General features: G+C 44.5%; 1 protein-coding gene across 1 annotated transcript in view; it reads left to right on the top strand.

The window, feature by feature from the left end:
• Nucleotides 1-18,068, top strand: part of Rec114 (REC114 meiotic recombination protein) — an 88,044-nt gene that overhangs the window by 69,128 nt on the left and 848 nt on the right. Inside the window, 3 exon segments of the mRNA XM_051156567.1 lie at nt 4,327-4,476; nt 10,792-10,992; nt 14,335-14,436. Coding sequence (XP_051012524.1) covers nt 4,327-4,476; nt 10,792-10,992; nt 14,335-14,436 — 453 coding nt within the window.

The raw sequence follows: 18,068 nt of genomic DNA, 5'->3' as shown, positions 1-18,068 counted from the left end.
ACTTAACCATTGGTTATAACCCTTGAAAGTGCACATTTTAGGACACTTAATTCTTCATGCTGCTTCTTTCTTCCCCCATGTTGTGTCCTGCAGAGACTCTACTATTGTGGATATTTTTCCTGTTTTCAGTATAATTAGAACCTCATAAACCCAGAGCTTCAGAAGTCAGTGGAAACAGCCCTGCAGTTTCATGCAGGTTCTTGTCTTAAATAATCATCACTTGGCACCTAAGTGCCCGCTCCCATTCTTCAGGAAGCCTTTGGCACCCAGAGCTTAGGCCTGAGAGGCTTATCAGAGTTAGTCATCCAGCTATTTGTGTAGCCCTTGTCTCCTGGGCTCCTTCCCTCGGATTCAGGGTCTGCACAGCAGGTGGGAATGCTTCTCATTGTCTTGAAAGCTAAGTGCCCTGTTCACCTCAAAGCTTATGAAGTCACGCTTGGCCCAGGTTTAAAGCTGATTTATCTTGCTCAGTACCAGTGACCCTACCCACTGTGACATCCTCCTGAGTAGCAGCTGGCTTACACTGGACAGCAGAGTTGGAACCAGGAGACATCTGAGACCAAGTGTGGAGATGCAGGCCTGTAATCTCAGCATTTGTGGGGCTAAGGCAGGAGGACACCATGAGCTAGGGGCCAGCATGAGCTACCTAGGAAGACCCTGGAAAGTGGTCAGGGCAAGTGCATCGGAGCCCCTAAAGAAACAGGTCATGAGGGAAAGAGACCTGGAAGGTGAGGCCATGCTTGTTCATAGCTCACTCAGCACCTGGGTCATTTGTATCCTTGCTCCATCTCTCTTTTTTTTTTTTTAATATATGTTATTGATTTATTCATATTACATCTCAATTGTTATCCCATCCCTTGTATCCCCCTATTTCTCTCTCCCTCCCATTTTCCCCTTACTCCCCTCCCCTATGACTGTGACTGAGGGGGACCTCCCCTCCCTGTATACCTTGCTCCACCTCTTGCCGTCTTCCTCTTTGTTATGGAGATGTTTGTTGTGGTGGTGGTTGTTAATTTTTGGACATTGGGTCTCTCTCTGGACCTCACTATGTAGCTCCGGCTGGCCTTGAGCTTATGGCAGTCCTCCTGCCTCAGCTTCCCTGGTATTGGGATTATAGACATGAGCCACCATGGCAAGCTTTAGGAGGTGTGATTGTGAGGGTGAAGGACCACCTGGTGATGAGACTCTGGAAATGAGCTGCACGGTGGTTGTAATGCAGGAAAACTCTGTGTGCAGCTGCCCTCAGAGACACATGCACTGCAGGGCCCTTGGAATCCAATGTCATTCTAGCCACAGGGCTTCCAGGATTCTCTGCCCAACCCAGCAAAATAAAGGTGGTCAAAGGAAGAAAGGGGAGGCCCAGGCACAGGCCAGAGATCGGCTCCTCCATTTGTGGTACAGACAGGCTGGATATGAAGTGCGAAACAAACAAAAAAACACACTGAATACCAATAACCAAAATTTCAAATATTATTTAATTTTAATATATATTTTTGAAAGTGGAAGTGATACAAAATATTTAATAATAAACTCTACTTTTTCTTAGGATTACAGTTCACATTAACTAGCAAACCCCAGCATTCCTCTAGGGCTGTGAGGCAGCTCAGCAGGTGGGAGTGCTTGCTGCATAAGCCTGACCACCTGACCTAACCCTGGGAGCTTTGTAAAAGGAGGAAGGAGAGGAAATAGTCCTGCATGTTGTCTGCATGTTGTCCTTCGACCTCCACATGTGCACCATGGCATGTGAGTCCCTGCATGTGGGCACACACACCAGTAACAGCAAGAAAACATGTAGCACCAACAGTAAGTGTAAAACATGCTGGATTTCACAGACTAGCTTTAATTATCTTAAAAATACTACCTGCCTGCTTACCTTGTCTATATATTGATGTATTTTCTTTTCTTTTTTTTGTTTTGTCTTTTTGAGACAGGGTTTCTCTGTGTATCCTTGACTGTCCTGGACTCACTCTGTAGGCCAGGCTGGCCTTGAACTCACAGTGTGATCCACCTGCCTCTGCCTCCCGAGTGCTGGGATTAAAGGCATGCGCCACCACCATCCGGCTTGTATTTTCATATATTAGATTAAATAAGTAATTTGTATATAATATATAATATAGAAATATAAATTATATATAAACACAAAATTATATATTATAACATAAAATTATATATAAACTATATAGAATATAGTAAGTTACAATTAATATAAAATATTAAAATGACTTTTACCACTCTTAAATAATAGTATTTTAAATAGTATCGCTTTAAATAAATAACCAGACAGTTTTAATTTACATATGTGGCTCAATTCTGTGTCCCCTGGACAACACTGATGAAGTTTGCATTGGTTTATAGCTGTATGATATTGCCTTGCGCAGCAGCCACAATTTATTCTGTCCATCTTTGATGTACACTTGAGTTGTTTCTCACTTTTTAAAAATGCAGGTGAGGAAGGAGCCTAGAGGGTGGCACAGCAGTTAAGAGCACTTATCTCTGGCAGAAACCTCAGGTTTGGTTTGCAGCACTCAACATGGCTCAACTGACAGAAACTCCTGTTCCAAGGGATCTGATGCCCTCTTCTGGACTCTGCAGGCACTGCAGGCATGTGACTGACATACATACATACATACATACATACATACATACATACATACATACGGGCAAAACACTCATACACATAAAATATTTTTTAAGTGCAGCAGGGGCTGGTGAGACACACCACTGGGTAAGGGTGCCTATCACCATGCCCAACAACATGAGTTCCAGCCCCAGACCGACATGGTGAAGGAGAGCATTGATCCCTACAGGTTGCCCTCTGACCTGCACACTTGCATGATGGTACCCCTCTACCTTCTTCCTCTTGCCAAATAAACAAATGCAGTAAATTTAACACATTGATGCCTACCTTGGCTGCACGTCACATCAGGATGAGTACAGGTTGCTCTGGATATTGCATCCCGAGCCCTTGGGCTGTTAGGTCAAAGGATAAATACATTTGTATTGCCAGCATAACCAAATTGTCCATAAGCACAGCACTAGGTGTACTCCGTGTCTTCCCCACAGCCTGCCACCAGAAACAACGGCCAATTTGGGGATGTCATAATTATGCATTTCTTCTTACTAATCTGAGAGTTTTTGTTTTATTTGAATCTGAGATCAAGTCTCATTATGAAACGTGGGCAGGCCTCAAGCTTGTGGCTGTCCTCCTGACTCAGTGCTCCTAATTATTTCAGGTATGCACCACCATGCCCAGCACCACCATGCCCAGCTCCACCATGCCCAGCACCACCGTGCCCAGCACTACCGTGCCCAGCTCCACCATGCCCAGCACCACCATGCCCAGCACCACCGTGCCCAGCTCCACCATGCCCAGCACCACCGTGCCCAGCACCACCGTGCCCAGCACCACCATGCCCAGCTCCACCATGCCCAGCACCACCGTGCCCAGCTCCACCGTGCCCAGCTCCACCGTGCCCAGCTCCACCATGCCGAGCACCACTGTGCCCAGCACCACCATGCCCAACACAGAGAAAGTTTTAAGAAGCCATAAAGGCTTTGCCTGGTTTCTTGTTCTGTTTTTAAAAAGAAACTATTCTTTTCCATGAATTGTCATGGAAGTTGACAAGTATCACTAGGGATTTAGGAAGAACAAACTGGGGAGGCTGGAATGGCCAAAGGCATTTTCTTTTGTCTTCAGAGTCCTTGATCTTCCTGGGTGAAGAGGCTTTCCTCACAGAGTCCCTGCCCATGGTGGGTGATGGGGCTGAACACATTCCAGCTCTGACTGCAGCCCCGGCAGCATGCAGGCAACTGAAGAGCTCTAGGCCATCCTGCAGACAGCGCTGGGCCCTCTTAGCTCTTTTGAGACTTGTGTGCCCTCTACTGCTCTTACTGATGACTTTTTCCTTTTCTCTGTCAGATGTAAATAAAGAGTGGAATACTCACAAACCCAAAAGGCCCCACATTTTTCCATTATTAAGAAAATAAGGTTCTTGTGACACGGAATCTCACCATGCAGTTAGCAGTAGGTCTGATAACTCATAACTGAGAACAATGAAGTCCGTCTCTCAGAACAGAAGGTGGTTTGGCCAAATCTCAGAACCTAGACGTGTGCTTGCCAACAAGTGTGAGTGTGATGTGTACTGTCTTCTTGTTCTTCATTTTAATACAAACGCTGAGAACTGTTTTTTAAATGAGTGCCAGGACTTGACAGTGGCGAGGTGTTCGCCTTGGCATTTTGGTGGCATTACATTCATGGTGTGAAGTAAGAAGAGGCACTTGTCCCTTTCTGCTCCTGTCGCTAATCCTACCTAATTGCTCTTTCAGGAAGGGTTTTCGCTCATTGGCAGCAAGAGCTGGTTGAAGATTGTAAGACGCATGGACTGTCTTCTCTTTGGAACAACACTAAAGGCAAGATGCTGCAGAGCCACGTGGCTGGCCACGTTTACACTAATGCCCCACTCTTCCCATTGCTGTGTATGTGGCAGGGTGGGGGTGTGGGGAGCCCCTGGGGAGGGGGTCAGGGCTGGGAAGAACATGTGTTGAAGGAAGCTTTGCTTAGTAAGCAAAACCCCAAGCAAGCAGGAGCTGCTCCTGCAGCAGGCTGCCGGTCAGTACGGGGCTGTGCAGCTTCCCTGCCCTGAGCCCTGGAAGCAGCTCGGCCAGCACTATGTGTCTCTTTAGTTAGATGTTTAAAAGGGTATTTTTGACAGTTCCATTGAATATATATTTTCATTTTTTTCTCATTGTAATATTTAAAGACAGAAGCTAGAAATGGTGGCACACACTTTTAATCCCAGCACTCAGGAGGCAGAGGCGGGCAGATCTCTGTACTTCATGACCAGCCTGGTCTATATAGTCTCAAAAAACAAACAAAAGAAAAAGAAATCCCTGGCCAGTAAGATTGTCTAGTGGGTGGGTAAAGGTGCTCGATGCCAAGCCTGCTGACCTGTGCTCAGTCTCTGAGACCCAGAAAATAAAGAGAACTCATTCCCATAAGCTGTCATCTGACCTTCATGGGATGGTACTTTGGACAGGACACAGACACCTGTAACTCCAGCTCTTCTAACCTGTGTGGGTAGACATACACTTATACAGACTAAATAAATAAAGCAAGTAAATCTTTAAAAACATTGTTTGCTAGCTGTGTTGAGCAGTAAGGATGATCTTCATCAAAGAACCATGCAAACTCTTCACCTACATGATGCCCCTCAAAAAAACCACATGGAGCTGGCGGTGGTAGTGCACGCCTGTCGTCCCAGCACATGGGAGGCCGAGGCAGGCCGATCTCTGCATTCAAGACCAGCCTGGTCTACAGAGTGAGTTCCAGGACAGCCAGGGAAACATAGGAAAACCCTGTCAGGAAGAACCAAAACCAAAACCAAAAATCCAATCTCTTAACATTCATTGAGCAATAATGATGAAAACTGGGGAAAGATAGTAATTTTTAAGTAACTCACAGACCTTAGGAATTGAAGGAGAGCTCAGGAGCATCCGGTGCGTGGATCATAGCCTACAGCATAAATCTCAAAGCCTTGGAGTTCAAGGGTCTGTGAACCTACAGGGAGCTTCAGTGACCTCCAGCTTGAACTTGTCAGCTCTCTCTGCTATGGATGTGGGTGACAAACTGCAGTAGTGTGGAACTTGTCACAGTGGACCCACAGCTACGTCCCTGTCACAGTGTAGTTGTTGATCTTAGACGCCATTTCTGCTCTCATGATGGCTACAGCCCTGGCATTTACCCCTTTACTATACGTTTACAAGAAGGCGTATGATAGCAGTTCACAGGCAGTGTCTAATAATGTAACAACTCACCAGGAGAATTGCTTTCCTGGACCACAAGTGGACACAATGCAGAGATTAGCAGATCCACCCCAGCTCCAACAGGTGACCTGCATCTTCGGTTCAGGGAACATTGGAGAAGAGGGGGCAGAAAGACTGAAAGAGCCAGAATACCAGCAAGTCTGTTGTGAAGCTGTCTATCCTAGAAAATGGCTGCATAAGCAAGACTGGAACAGTGGCAACATCATGGGCATGCTAATGTCGGCAAATGTGTGTATCTCCTGTAAACCATAGTATACTTCATTTACACTGACTTTGCTTCAAAGCATTTAGACATTTTGTGTGGGGGGAATCATTTAAAATTACATAAGATTTAATACATGTATATGTCATAATTAGACTTTTCAGAGATTTATTTGTAATATTTAAATGCATATGTGCATGCCCCTGGAGGGAAAAGGCTTCTGATCCCCTGGGTACCCCCCGGGGGGGGGGGTTTACAGGTGGCTGTGAGCAGCCCAACATGGGTGCTGGGCTTAGGTCCTCTCCAGGAGCAGTAAGTGCTCTTAACTGCTGAGTCATCTCTCCAGCCTATAGACATTTTTAAAAAGATTTATTTATTTATTATTTATATAGTATTCTGCCTACATGCATGCCTGCACACTAGAAGAGGGCACTAGATCGCATTATAAATGGTTGTGAGCCACCATGTGGTTGCTGGGAATTGAAGTCTAGACCTTTGGAAAAGCAGGACGTGCTCTTAACCTCTGAGCCATCTCTCCAGCCCCTAAACTTTTTTTTTTTTTTTAATTAAAACCAGAAACAGTTTGCTTGCGGTTATATAAATGATATTCTTCACCACAACTTATTTATAGCTAGTTAATACTGATTTTTTGAGCCAATTTAAATTTAATCTTCTTACTGAACTTTTATTAACAATAACATGTTAATATTTAGGTTTCTAGTAGCACTTTCCCCACCTGTGATGGTTATTCTTCATTGTGAAATGAAATAAAAACAATTTGACTTGTTTTCAGAATGACCTAGGAAAGACCTCTCTAGGCATGTCTGCGCTGGCATCTCTAGAGAGGTTTAGTGAGGAGACAAGACACACGCTAACTGTGGATTAGGTGCCCAGACTGAAAGTCTAGTGAGCACCTGATCATCTGTGCAGCTGGCACGTGACCAGCACCTCAGCCTGCCCACACCTTCTCCACAGTGAGCGGACCTCAGGAAGCTCTGAGCCAGTGTAAACCCTCCTTTTCTCCAACTGCTCTCAGTCAGGTACTTGTCACAGCAGCACTAACTTGCCTCTGTACTGGGCCCTGGCCCACTGTGGCTGTGCCAGCATCCTGGCCTCCCCCTGACTGCACAGGTTATGCGGTGGTAAATGCACCTCTAGCTGCTACTCAGGCCCTCACTATATCAAGGAGGTATTGCTTCAGTTGTAGTTTATTTACTAAGACTTTTATCAGGGTTGCACAATGCATTCCATCAAGTGCTTCTTAAAGAAAACTATTTTTGTGTGTGGTGGCATGAGAGTGCCAGGTCAGAGTGGGTCCCACTCAGGTCATCAGAGTTAGAGCAAGTGCCTTTACCCTGAGCCATCTTGCAGGTCCATCAAATACTTCTGACACTTAGCAAAATCGTGTTTCTTTTCCTCCTCTCTGCTGCCTTGATGTCACGAACTAACAGAACTGTCAGCCTCTGCCTTCTGTCTTAGCTGGCTTCTGGCTTTGGGTCACTTTAATTCCTGAGTACTATATGACATATGCTATTGTTTAAATTGACAAATAGAGGTAAAGTGTGCATTCCTGTAGCAGAAATATAACATAATTTAGACTCTACAGATAGCAAACATCCTATTTTTTCTTTTCAAGCAGGATATGCAGACTGAATAGGCTTGTAAGGTGGGTCTCCTTCCTTTAAACAGTACTTACTGATCACTAGTGAGCCAGCTGGCTAGCAGCAGACATTTACTTCCTGTCCAAAAGGTGCTTTGGGTGAAAGGAGTGAATCTAACCAGCATCTTCTTTCTCATCCAGCAGCAACTAAAGAAATGTTGTTCATTTTGTCCAGCCTGGGCTTTGAGGATTACCTCTTGGTTTCAAAGCAAATACACTGAAATTTGTTCTCTGAGTATATTAGTCAGTTTTCCAATTCTATAATGATTAGCAGGCTAGGTTATTTTACTTTGTGAAGAAAACCGTTTAGATAGCCTGCAGTCTTGGAGGCTCAAGGAGGTGGCACCTGTTGAGGGCCTTCTTGCTGACATAGTCTCAGAGTGGTACAGGACATCTCACAGCAAGAACCAGGGAGTAAGCATGTGTCACCCAAGATTCAGTCACTGGGGCTCTGCCGATTGACCTTTTGTAAATCCTAATGTCCTCCTAAGGGCCTGGCCTCTCAACACTCCTGGATTAGTGTCTGTCCTCTTGGGCCTCAAGACTGAGGTGCAGTTTAAACAGATGATCCCTCTGCATGGAGGCTTTTGTCTGCACTTCTGCTCCTTCCAATAGTCCAGAAATTCAGTCAGGTGGAGTCTTGACAGTGGTGTTAAATTCCTTAGGACCGAGGTAATCTGAAGCTAACAGAAAACACAATGGGTACTTGAGGTCTCTGATGCCTCCCTGGCTCTGTGTGGCACTGGGGCATCTTTCAGGGCAGGGTGACAGCATCTGCAGAGTGGCTTAAGCACCTCAGCGCGTCAGCAGTTGGCAAGCCTGCTCCCTCCTGGGAAGAGCAGCTTCTGCTTTGCTGTATGGGCAAACAGTGCAGAGGCCAGCAGCACTCAGCCTTAAGAGGTCTGGGGAGGTGGAGTTTCCTGAAAGTTACCTATCTTGAAATTAAGTATCTATGTAATGTCAGAACCACTTCTTAAAATATTCTATTTTTGAGGTGATTGACAGCCGTGCTGACTGACGGCTTAGGTGACTCAAACTGTCTGGACAGTTTGTGAATTTGAAAATGTTTCCCTTGGAGCTACAGAGATGGCTCAGTGGATAGGCACACTTAACTCCTCTCGGAGAGGGCCAGAGTTCTGTTCCTAGCACCCGCCCCAGGCTGCTCACTCCCAGCTGCCTGTAACTGCAGCTCCAGAAATCTGACGCTCTCTGGCCTCTGTTATCCTTTTCCTCACTTGATAATTTGGGAATTATTCATCCAAAGGGCTCAAGTGCTAACGGCAGTAACAAGCACACACAAAAGAAAAATACAGATTAATTATCTATGAAGTTTGAGAAAACTCTTCAAGCTCAGTTATAACCAGAGAAATACATTTGAAAATCTGTTTACCTAGAATGTGACAGAATGAAAACGAGTGAACATGTCTGCTGGAACGCACAGGTAACGGCACACGGGCAAGTCTGCATCTAGGTGTTTTTAATACCAAGATGTTTTCTCTGTGGTTTATAAAAGGGAAAGGCTGGGGCAACCTGAATATTTGTCAGTAGGGGGCCAGTTAATAGGGATGTGCCTCGCTTTTAGAAGTAATGAGCTATACTTCTATTTTTATACACCCACTGACTAGAAAATTAGGCTACAGCACTGTAGCTTGAAACTATGTACAAAATACAGCCTATATTTTATGTATTGTATGAGGAGCTCTAAGGTGACTTCTAACAGATCGAGACACACAAGATTGTTCAAGGGTTTGATGACAATAAATTCACACTCAGAAAGCTGAGTGACTGGAAATGCAAAGGGGGGGCATACACTACACACTCCCTAGTGTTGGGCTGTTTGATGAGTTTTCTGTAAGCAGAATCAACTGAGTGGGGAAACAGAATCAAGTGAGCAGCTTATAGGAATTTTTAGAACTTTGCTGAGGTCAGGAATGTTTCCACACTGGCATGTGTGGTTTACACATCTAGTAAAAACGGTGATCTATACACCAATCTGCTTTCTTCATGGGAAAAAACTGAACCAACGCATTCACTGTAGCTTCAGAAGCTTATGTAGGTTGACTCACCTCGACAGAATATTAGATTGGAAATAAACTTACTAAACTGATGGTTTCATGTTGTTATTACAGCCCAGGCCTGTTTTTAAGCTTAGAATCAAGTAACTGATTGATTGCCACATGTAGGGGTTTTGTTGTTGCTGTTGTTTTGTTTCTTTTCTTTCTTTCTTTTTTTTAGTTGGCCCTGTCCCACATTTAACAATTTGCCCAAGGATGTAACTCATACAGGAAGCTAAAGGCATCTCCCCTATGTGACTCACTGAGCAGTCAAGTGTCCTAAGGATAAAGGGTACTAGAGATTATTACGAAGTGCACATGCCGTGAACACCTGCCTGTGCGCTCCTTCCCAGGTGTTTAAGGTCACATCTCATTGACTATGACTGTCAGCTACCTTTCCGTTCCTTCATGTATATAGGATGTTTGTGGAGATCAGAGCTCAGTCTTCCTCAGTCACTCTCCACCTTATTTTTTGAGACAGGTTCTCTCACTGAACTCAGAACCTACTTTTTCAGCTAGCTGTGTAGCCACTGAGACCCTGGGGTCCTCTACTCCCCAGTGCAGGGGTTACAGGCAGAAGTGCAGTGCCTGGCTCTACATGAGTGTGGGGTGCAGTGCAGGGCTTCACATCGGCACAGCAAGCACTTTACTTACAGAGCCATCACTCCAGCCCGGTTTGCTCTTCCCTTTATTCATTCAGAAACATTTTCAGATTTTTCTATGTAAGGAATTAGATGCTGTGACACTTACCATTTTGTATGCTACCTAAAAATGTATTAAGAATTAAAAATATCAGCTGTAAAATCTGTTACTGAAAACAAGATGAAATGCCTGCCTTCCACTCAGTGGAGTGACCACCTAGTCTGCTGGCATCTAGTGTTAGGGTTTAGTTTAGTTGCCTGTGGGAAATGAATTCCAGCACGAGGGGCATCTAAAAAGGCAGAGAAACAAGTTCTTGGCTTCTCTGTACCTGCCCCAACAAGCAAGAAAGTGTTCACTGACAGACCCCACAGTGAACAATGCTCACTGGTGACTTCTGATTTTTCTCACAGAACAAGAGCCGCATGTTTCGTGTACAGTTTAGTGGGGAGTCGAAGGAGGAGGCGCTGGAGCACTGCTGCAGCTGTGTGCAGACCCTGACCCAGTATGTCACTGTTGAGGTACCTCCTGACAGCATCACGCAGGAGCTTCCGCAGGGCCCAGGCCCACAGGAGGCAGGAAAAAGCCAAGGGAAGGACCCACTGCAGCAGCGGGTGAGTGCTGATGTGCTGGCCACACAAGAAACTAATGATGGAGTACACTGTGAGGACCATGGTGGGGCTCTCGGGTCCACCAGGCTGCTCACAGCCACTGGTGACCCCAGCCCAGGAGACCCAAAATCCTCTTCCAGCTTCCTCACTCCCATGCACGCACATGCGAGCACACAGGGCCAAACTAATGTGATTTTTAAAAGTATCTAATATTGAGTGATCTTTTAAATTCAAGGTTTATACTTTGAATCTAGCTGCTTAAAGGCCAAGAAATAAAACAGGGAGCCCCATCTCCATTCTAATGTCATCACAGAACAGGGCTTCTCAAAGTGTATCCCTGGGACCCTCAAGGTCAAGACGATTTTCATTACAGTAAAACATTATGTACCACTTTTATTATCTGCTTTGGTGGGACCAAAAGACTTGTGGGTCACCGGGCATGGTGGTGCACGCCTTTAATCCCAGCACTTGGGAGGCAGAGGTAGATGGATTGCTATGAGTTTGAGGCCAGCCTGGTCTACAAAAGGAGGGCAGGACAGCCAAGGTTACGCAGAGAAACGCTGTCTGGAAAAACAAAAAACCAAACCAAACCAAAAAACAAACAAAACAACAACAGAATAGACTTGTGGGTCAGGCTCCTGACACTACAAGCAGTGGACCCAACTGCCAGCTACCACACCCTTCCTTCACAAGGCATGCAGAGTAAAGGGGTCCACACTGGACATGTGCTGGTTATTTCTGAAAAGCACCTGAGCAAGACACTACCTCTGCCCTCACAGAGCCATGGGTAGCCCGCAGCAGTGACGCTTTCAACAAGCATTTTAAAGGGAAGCGAGGCTCTTCATCCCAGATAACAATGGACATTACTTACTGACAGTAACAGAAGGTAGATAGGCTCTGCCCTCTTAACCCGCAGTCCTCCTGCCCCAGCCTCCAGATGCTAGGATTATAGGTTTGTACCACTGTGCTGGGCCTAAAATATAAGTTGAAGTTAGTCTTGGAAAACTTGTGTCTTCCACACAAGTGTCAGACCTTCCTGACCCAAGGCTTTTTTGAGCTTCCATAGGTAAATGGTATTTATCCTTTATGAACAAGTGACAGAATGTGTTAACACCTAGAAGTTATGTAGCTTACTGGACAGTATCTATAGGTTGACCAGTGCATGGTGCCTAAAGATTCTAAGTGGCTGAGAGAAAACTATCTAAGTGCAAACTAGAACAGTGGCCCCGGTGTTCACTGCTACGGTTCAGTCTATGCTGCCTGCCTATGCACATAGTAACAAGTATACCATGTACAGCTGCACCGTTTGGGAACACATGCAGACAGGGGCTGCGAGCTACCACGGCAGGTGAAGGCCCCTGTGTGCTGACTTTAAAGGTTGGTCCTAGGCTGTCTAGGTAGAAACATCCTAAAAGTAGAGTCTATTTTCAGGGGCTATTCTCTGTAATTTGGCATTCTGGATAGGTGTGAGAGCCTAATGTTATGCAAAGGCCACAGCTCTGGTATCTGAACAGCTAAGAGTCCTGGCCCGTTTTGTAGTAGAGTGTGATCTCATGCAAGTCATGAGCCTCCTCTGCGAAGTGATGAATGAGAAATACTGGGGAAGAACACTGAACAGCCTGGAAAACAAGACAGAAACCATACTCCATCACAGCCGCTGCTGCCTTTCCTCCTGTGAGCAGAAGCTAGACCCTCCAGAGCCCAGCAGGACTCACTGACATGGTAGAGCAGACGGAGCCCAAGCACAGCCGGGAGCTATCCTGTCTTAGACCAGACACTCCCCAAGTTGACGCATGACTTCTGGCACACAAATCTGGATACATGTTCTTAGTTTAAAAGTTGAGGCATGGCGAAGTTCAAGTCAGCGTGCTGGATTCAGGTGTCTCATTTTCCAGTACCGTGTCTTTTTAGTCAAGTAGTTGCTCCCTTCTTTCCAGATAGGAGTAATTAAGGTTCTTGAGACATTTTTCGGCTTATGTTTTATTTTTCCTCAGCCTTGTACTTTTGTTAAATGTAACCTCACCAGGTGTTTCTCAGCCTGAGGCCTTCTCTTGAGGCAAACCACCCAACCCTGAGGGCTGGTCAGAAGCAGGGACAAAGACAGGAAGTAGGGTGGTAGTTCTATGACCTTTTCTTGAGCAATGATTTAGTCTTACTATGTGTACAAAGCCTTCACTCCTCTCTGCGAGGGTGAACCACCTAGTCCAAGAGCCTACCAGACCCAGAAGTGTGGCCACCTCAGCTGCTGTTCAGTGTGTGTGTGTGGGGGGGGGTTGCTATACTTTGCCTGACACCGTTCTCACTGGTGCAGTGTGAGCTGAGCTGATAGGTATCCCAGGAAAGCACTGATAGCAGAGATCGCACCAGAGTTTGACTTCTGTATGAGAAACTGTTGAAACTGAACTTATAAATATAGTCATGTTTCATACCCCACCCCTGCCTTAACCTTTTTCTTACTATGATTTTAGTATCCACTAGTTCTCACTGTATGTCCATCTCTATTTGGGAGGTAGAGGCAGGAGCAGGGAGTACTTTGAAGTCTACTTTTCTGCAACCTACTGACTTTAGGTTGTAAAGTTGGACAGAAGGCAGGTTTGAGCAACCTCTGCTCCCAGCAGACAGACTCATTTCTGACAGGCAAGAGGAGCCTTCAGAGAGGAATTTTTTTTTTCTTTATTACACCCTCAGTTCCCCCTAGCAGTAGCAGTACAGTAGCAGTGTGGCCACGAGTTCCAGAGCATTCACCATGCCCTGGATGTACAAGGAGACGAGCTCCTTGGTAAAGTTGGCACTTGGCTAAGCACACTTCTGCTTGGTTCTCATCATGCTAAAAGAGTTCTAGAAATCCAATGCCCAAGCTTTTATCATCCAGTGTCTGGTATAAAACACATACAAGCAGTTGCTAGAACTATCTAAGAAATTTTGTTTAACAAAAACTCAGAACTGTACACTGTTCCTAATGAGATTCTTAAACATCTACTGTTGCTAGTATGTTGCCTCGGTTATCAGGAGTTTGCTGTTTTGCATTTCTGTGATAAATGCAAGTAAGTCTAAGGGGTTACATACACACACAGGGCAGTGCAGGGAACTCCTGTCCTGGGATGACAGGCCCGAGTCATGCATGGATCTCCTAGACAGAAGTGTGCCGTGGTAGTTAACATGGCCCTAACTGCCTATCAGCTGAGACCACCAGGTAGGGACTGTGCTCTGGTAGAACAAGCCCTCAAAGGACTGTCCTAAGTGTGATTAGTAACGACTTTTCTTGACGTACTTGGCTGTCTTGAAGGTGAAGCCGTGGAGCTGAGGACTCAAGAGTAAGCTAGCAGCACTGAGCTCAGTCTCTAGCCCTTCCTCTTCTAACGCCATGTTCTTCTGCAACAACAGGTGTGTATGGCAGCTGGCACTGGAGCTTTGGAGGGAAGGACTTCAGTGATCCACCTAGCTCAGGTATTTCTGTACTAGGTTTTGTCCCTAAAAATGGCAATCCACAAAAATTTGTACTCCTAGATTCTTATCCTAGTTCTAGAAAATAAGCCTGAAGTTTTGTTAAACAGAATATGAGCTCAGGTCAGGGACAGGTTACTGCTCTGAGATCACACGGGTGGCATGTGTAGACTGGCTGAATGAGGAGGTGAACAGGAGACCAGCTACATGTGCTATGCAGAACTTACATTACTACCTCCCCAAAAGAACGAAAGAATTCAATTTTATTTTGGAATCAAGATTTATAAACTATTCTAAAACATACCAAAACCAAATCTAGACACTAACAATGGCCCTGGAACCAATTCCAGAACACCTATCATGAACACCTCAGCTCAGCTCCAAGGACAGAGAGTAAAAGTTGGTATATGAGCTGCCTGTGCCTAGAGTCTCACATCTTCACCAATTCTTTAAATCCATGGAGTCACAGCTCAAAAACAAATTCCACTGGCTATGTGGTGAGCTTGGTTAAGTCTGCCTGACCCCAGGGAGCCTACCCAGCCCTTTAAAAAATATATTGCAAGGCCCTTCAGAATCTTTTGCTTGCTGACTTTTCTCAGTTGCCTTGCAACTCAGACCTCCTTGCAAGCAGCTCCTGCCCACTAATAGCTCATTAACACTTAAGGCTGCCGGCTATTCCCTCAGCAGTAGTTCACTGAGCATTCTTTGGTTCACTGTGTCCTGGCTGTACCAGGCAAAGGCTCGTGCTTTCCACAGAACCTGCATATTCTTCAGTGTGCAAGTATGAGGCGTCTTCTTTTTATTTAAATAGCATCTATTAAACTGTGTAAATAGTGGTACATAAAGATAATAAGGGGTTATCTGGCTTACTACTAAAAATGGGACAGTTACAGATAAGGAACTGAAGAGAAGGCAGAAAAGCAAATGCTTATCATGGGTTCAATCCCCAAACTGCACCTACAGAAAAGAAAGACAAAGCACAGCAACTCTAAGTAAAAAATCTTGTCCAGCAGGAGGCAGACAGACACACACACACACACACACACACACACACACACACACACACACACGAGTGATTGAGTAGGGGAAGTGCTGTTTTTTGGCAAAAAGAACACTGCTGTCAGTGGTGTCCCAGCAACTGATTTACAGACCAGAAATGACCTTTTGGGCAGATCATCCTATGAATACAAAGTTTGGATAAACTTCTTAGAAGATAACCAATATAAACCAAGTTTAGTATTCTATTTTCTTAAAACTGTATTTCAGCTATACAGGTATACATAGAAGAATTTTTATCACAATACTGTTTACAATTAAGAACAGAATCAATATAAATGCTCACTATCCTGAGTGGCTACAGTACAGTATTACTACGCATAGATTAGAACTGTTGTTAGGGCCAGCAAGGTGGTTCAGTGGCTAAAGATGCTTATTGCCAAGCCTAGTGACCTTAGTTTGATTCCTGGGACCCATGAGGTAGAAGAAAGGAACTGATGATTCCAGCAAGTTATCACTCTGACCTCCATATGTGTCATGGCAGCTTCCCCCAATCTCCCCTAGCAACAAGCAGATTAAACTAATGTTAGTCAAGGCATGGAGAAATATTCACGGTACATTGACTTTTTTTCTAAGCTATAAAATAGCACCACCCCATTTTTATAATTACTAAATTCGGAAGAATATACACTGCTGCATTTAACAGTGGCTCTTAATGGAGAACATGACTGCATATTATTTTTGTTTTCTCTTTATTTCTTTTAGGCAGAATCTGAAAACTCAATTTAAATTCAGAAAGATAAATTTCTGTTATCCATACATGTTGTTCTTAGATAAATACTCCTGCATTAAGCCATGCAGTACATCCATAGGAAGAGAGTTAACTTGCTGACGTGAGTTATCTACCTGACAGCATTAGTGTGAAGAGTTTGCCACACACATGAGCCGAAGAGCCAAAACTAAGTGGATCCCAATAGTGCGCAATCTCACTACTCCATGTCGGTCAAAGGACACATCTTCTAGACTGTCAAGGACAGGCAAAGTTCAGTTTGAACCCTTAACATTTAAATGCTGGTAATTTATCCAGGGTTGGTGGTGTAGGCATACATAAACCCCTAGGTTCTGCTCACACACTCAGTAACCTAAAGGGTTTGAGATCATCCCACCCTGTGCCAGGAATCTTAAGTCTACCACACTACTTTTTTTTCACATGGGTTCTGGCAATCAAACTCAAACTTGGGTCCTTTGCTCACCGATCAGGCACTTTGCCAACTGAGCTAATCTCCCCAGCTCCTGAATTGGTTTTGAAATGCTGCAGGTTACCCTAAGCACATGAAATGATGTTCAGTATTATTTCTGATTAGGGAAATGCAAATCAAAACTACAATGAGACAGACCTGCATGTTTATTAGAATGGCTAAAATTAAACTCACAGGCCCAGTAAGATTGTTCAGTGGGTAAAAGTACTTTGCCAGGCATTCTGATAACCCAAGTTCAGTCCTGGGAACCCTAAAATCCCAGCACTCGTATGGCAAGATGGGAAGCAGAGATAAAAGAATGTCACCCAAAGCTTGATGACCAGAAACAGTAAGATCCCATCTCAACAAAGTGGCAGGAAAAACTGACTGCTAAAGTTGGGCTTTTACCTTTCTATGTACATTGTGGAAATGTACATTTTTCATACAATCACAATAAAAAGAAAACTGCAGTACCAGGAGTGCTGGACTTCCCAAGTGCAAATGATAAGGCCCTAGCAGTTTGTCGTACATTAGATATACTTACTATATAACCCAGCCATGTCACTCCTATGTATTTGCCTACTTTAATAAAATGAAACTAATTTAAGGAGACACAGTAACACATGCCGGTAATCCCAGTACTTAGGAGATGAACACAGGAGGGTTGTGAGTCAGAGAAAACTGTCTAGGCTATAGTGAGATCCCATCTCAAAGTAAACAAACCTGAACATTTATAGCAACAGAAAACAAGCCAGGGCAACTGAAGGAGAATACATTAACTATGGTACATCTGAACAACTGAGTATTTAATTTCAAAAAGGAAAAGAATTAGATCTTAATAATAACTCATATCAAGTGAAAACAGCCAAAGGTACAGATGCTTCTCAGCTTACAGTGTAGCTAAATTTGTACAAATCATTCTAAGATGAAATGTTTAAAATGTTTAAAACCACCTAACCTAGGACACTGTAGCTTAGCAGCACACAGGTGGAATGCAGGCTGTTGGCCTTCATACCTATGATGGGAAGCCAGAGCTCATCACGCTGCCAGCATCACCAGAGAGTAGAGTTCTCGTGTTGCTGCCCAAGGAAAGGCGAAATGCTCAAGTGCAATTTCTACCAAATACACACTACTTTATTTCATTGTCAAGTCAAGAAATCAAGGGACTGATTCATTAAAAAAGGGACTGTTTGCACTATGATTTATTGTATAGACTATGACATTTTTGAAAAAAAACAAAGTGAAGGTTTGAAAAGAGATTCAGAGCTATCCAGCCTTAAGAATTTGACTATAATCATCAGCACAAGATTTTTAGGACATCAGACATCTTGTGTTTTAATTGTGGGTTTCATGTCACCGTTAAATTACTCAGATGGCCACCAACCAAAAACAAAAAAAGCA

This window comes from Acomys russatus, chromosome 14 (assembly GCF_903995435.1).
Source record: "Acomys russatus chromosome 14, mAcoRus1.1, whole genome shotgun sequence".
Lineage (NCBI taxonomy): Eukaryota > Metazoa > Chordata > Mammalia > Rodentia > Muridae > Acomys > Acomys russatus.
This window is presented reverse-complemented; position numbering and strand designations above follow the sequence as displayed.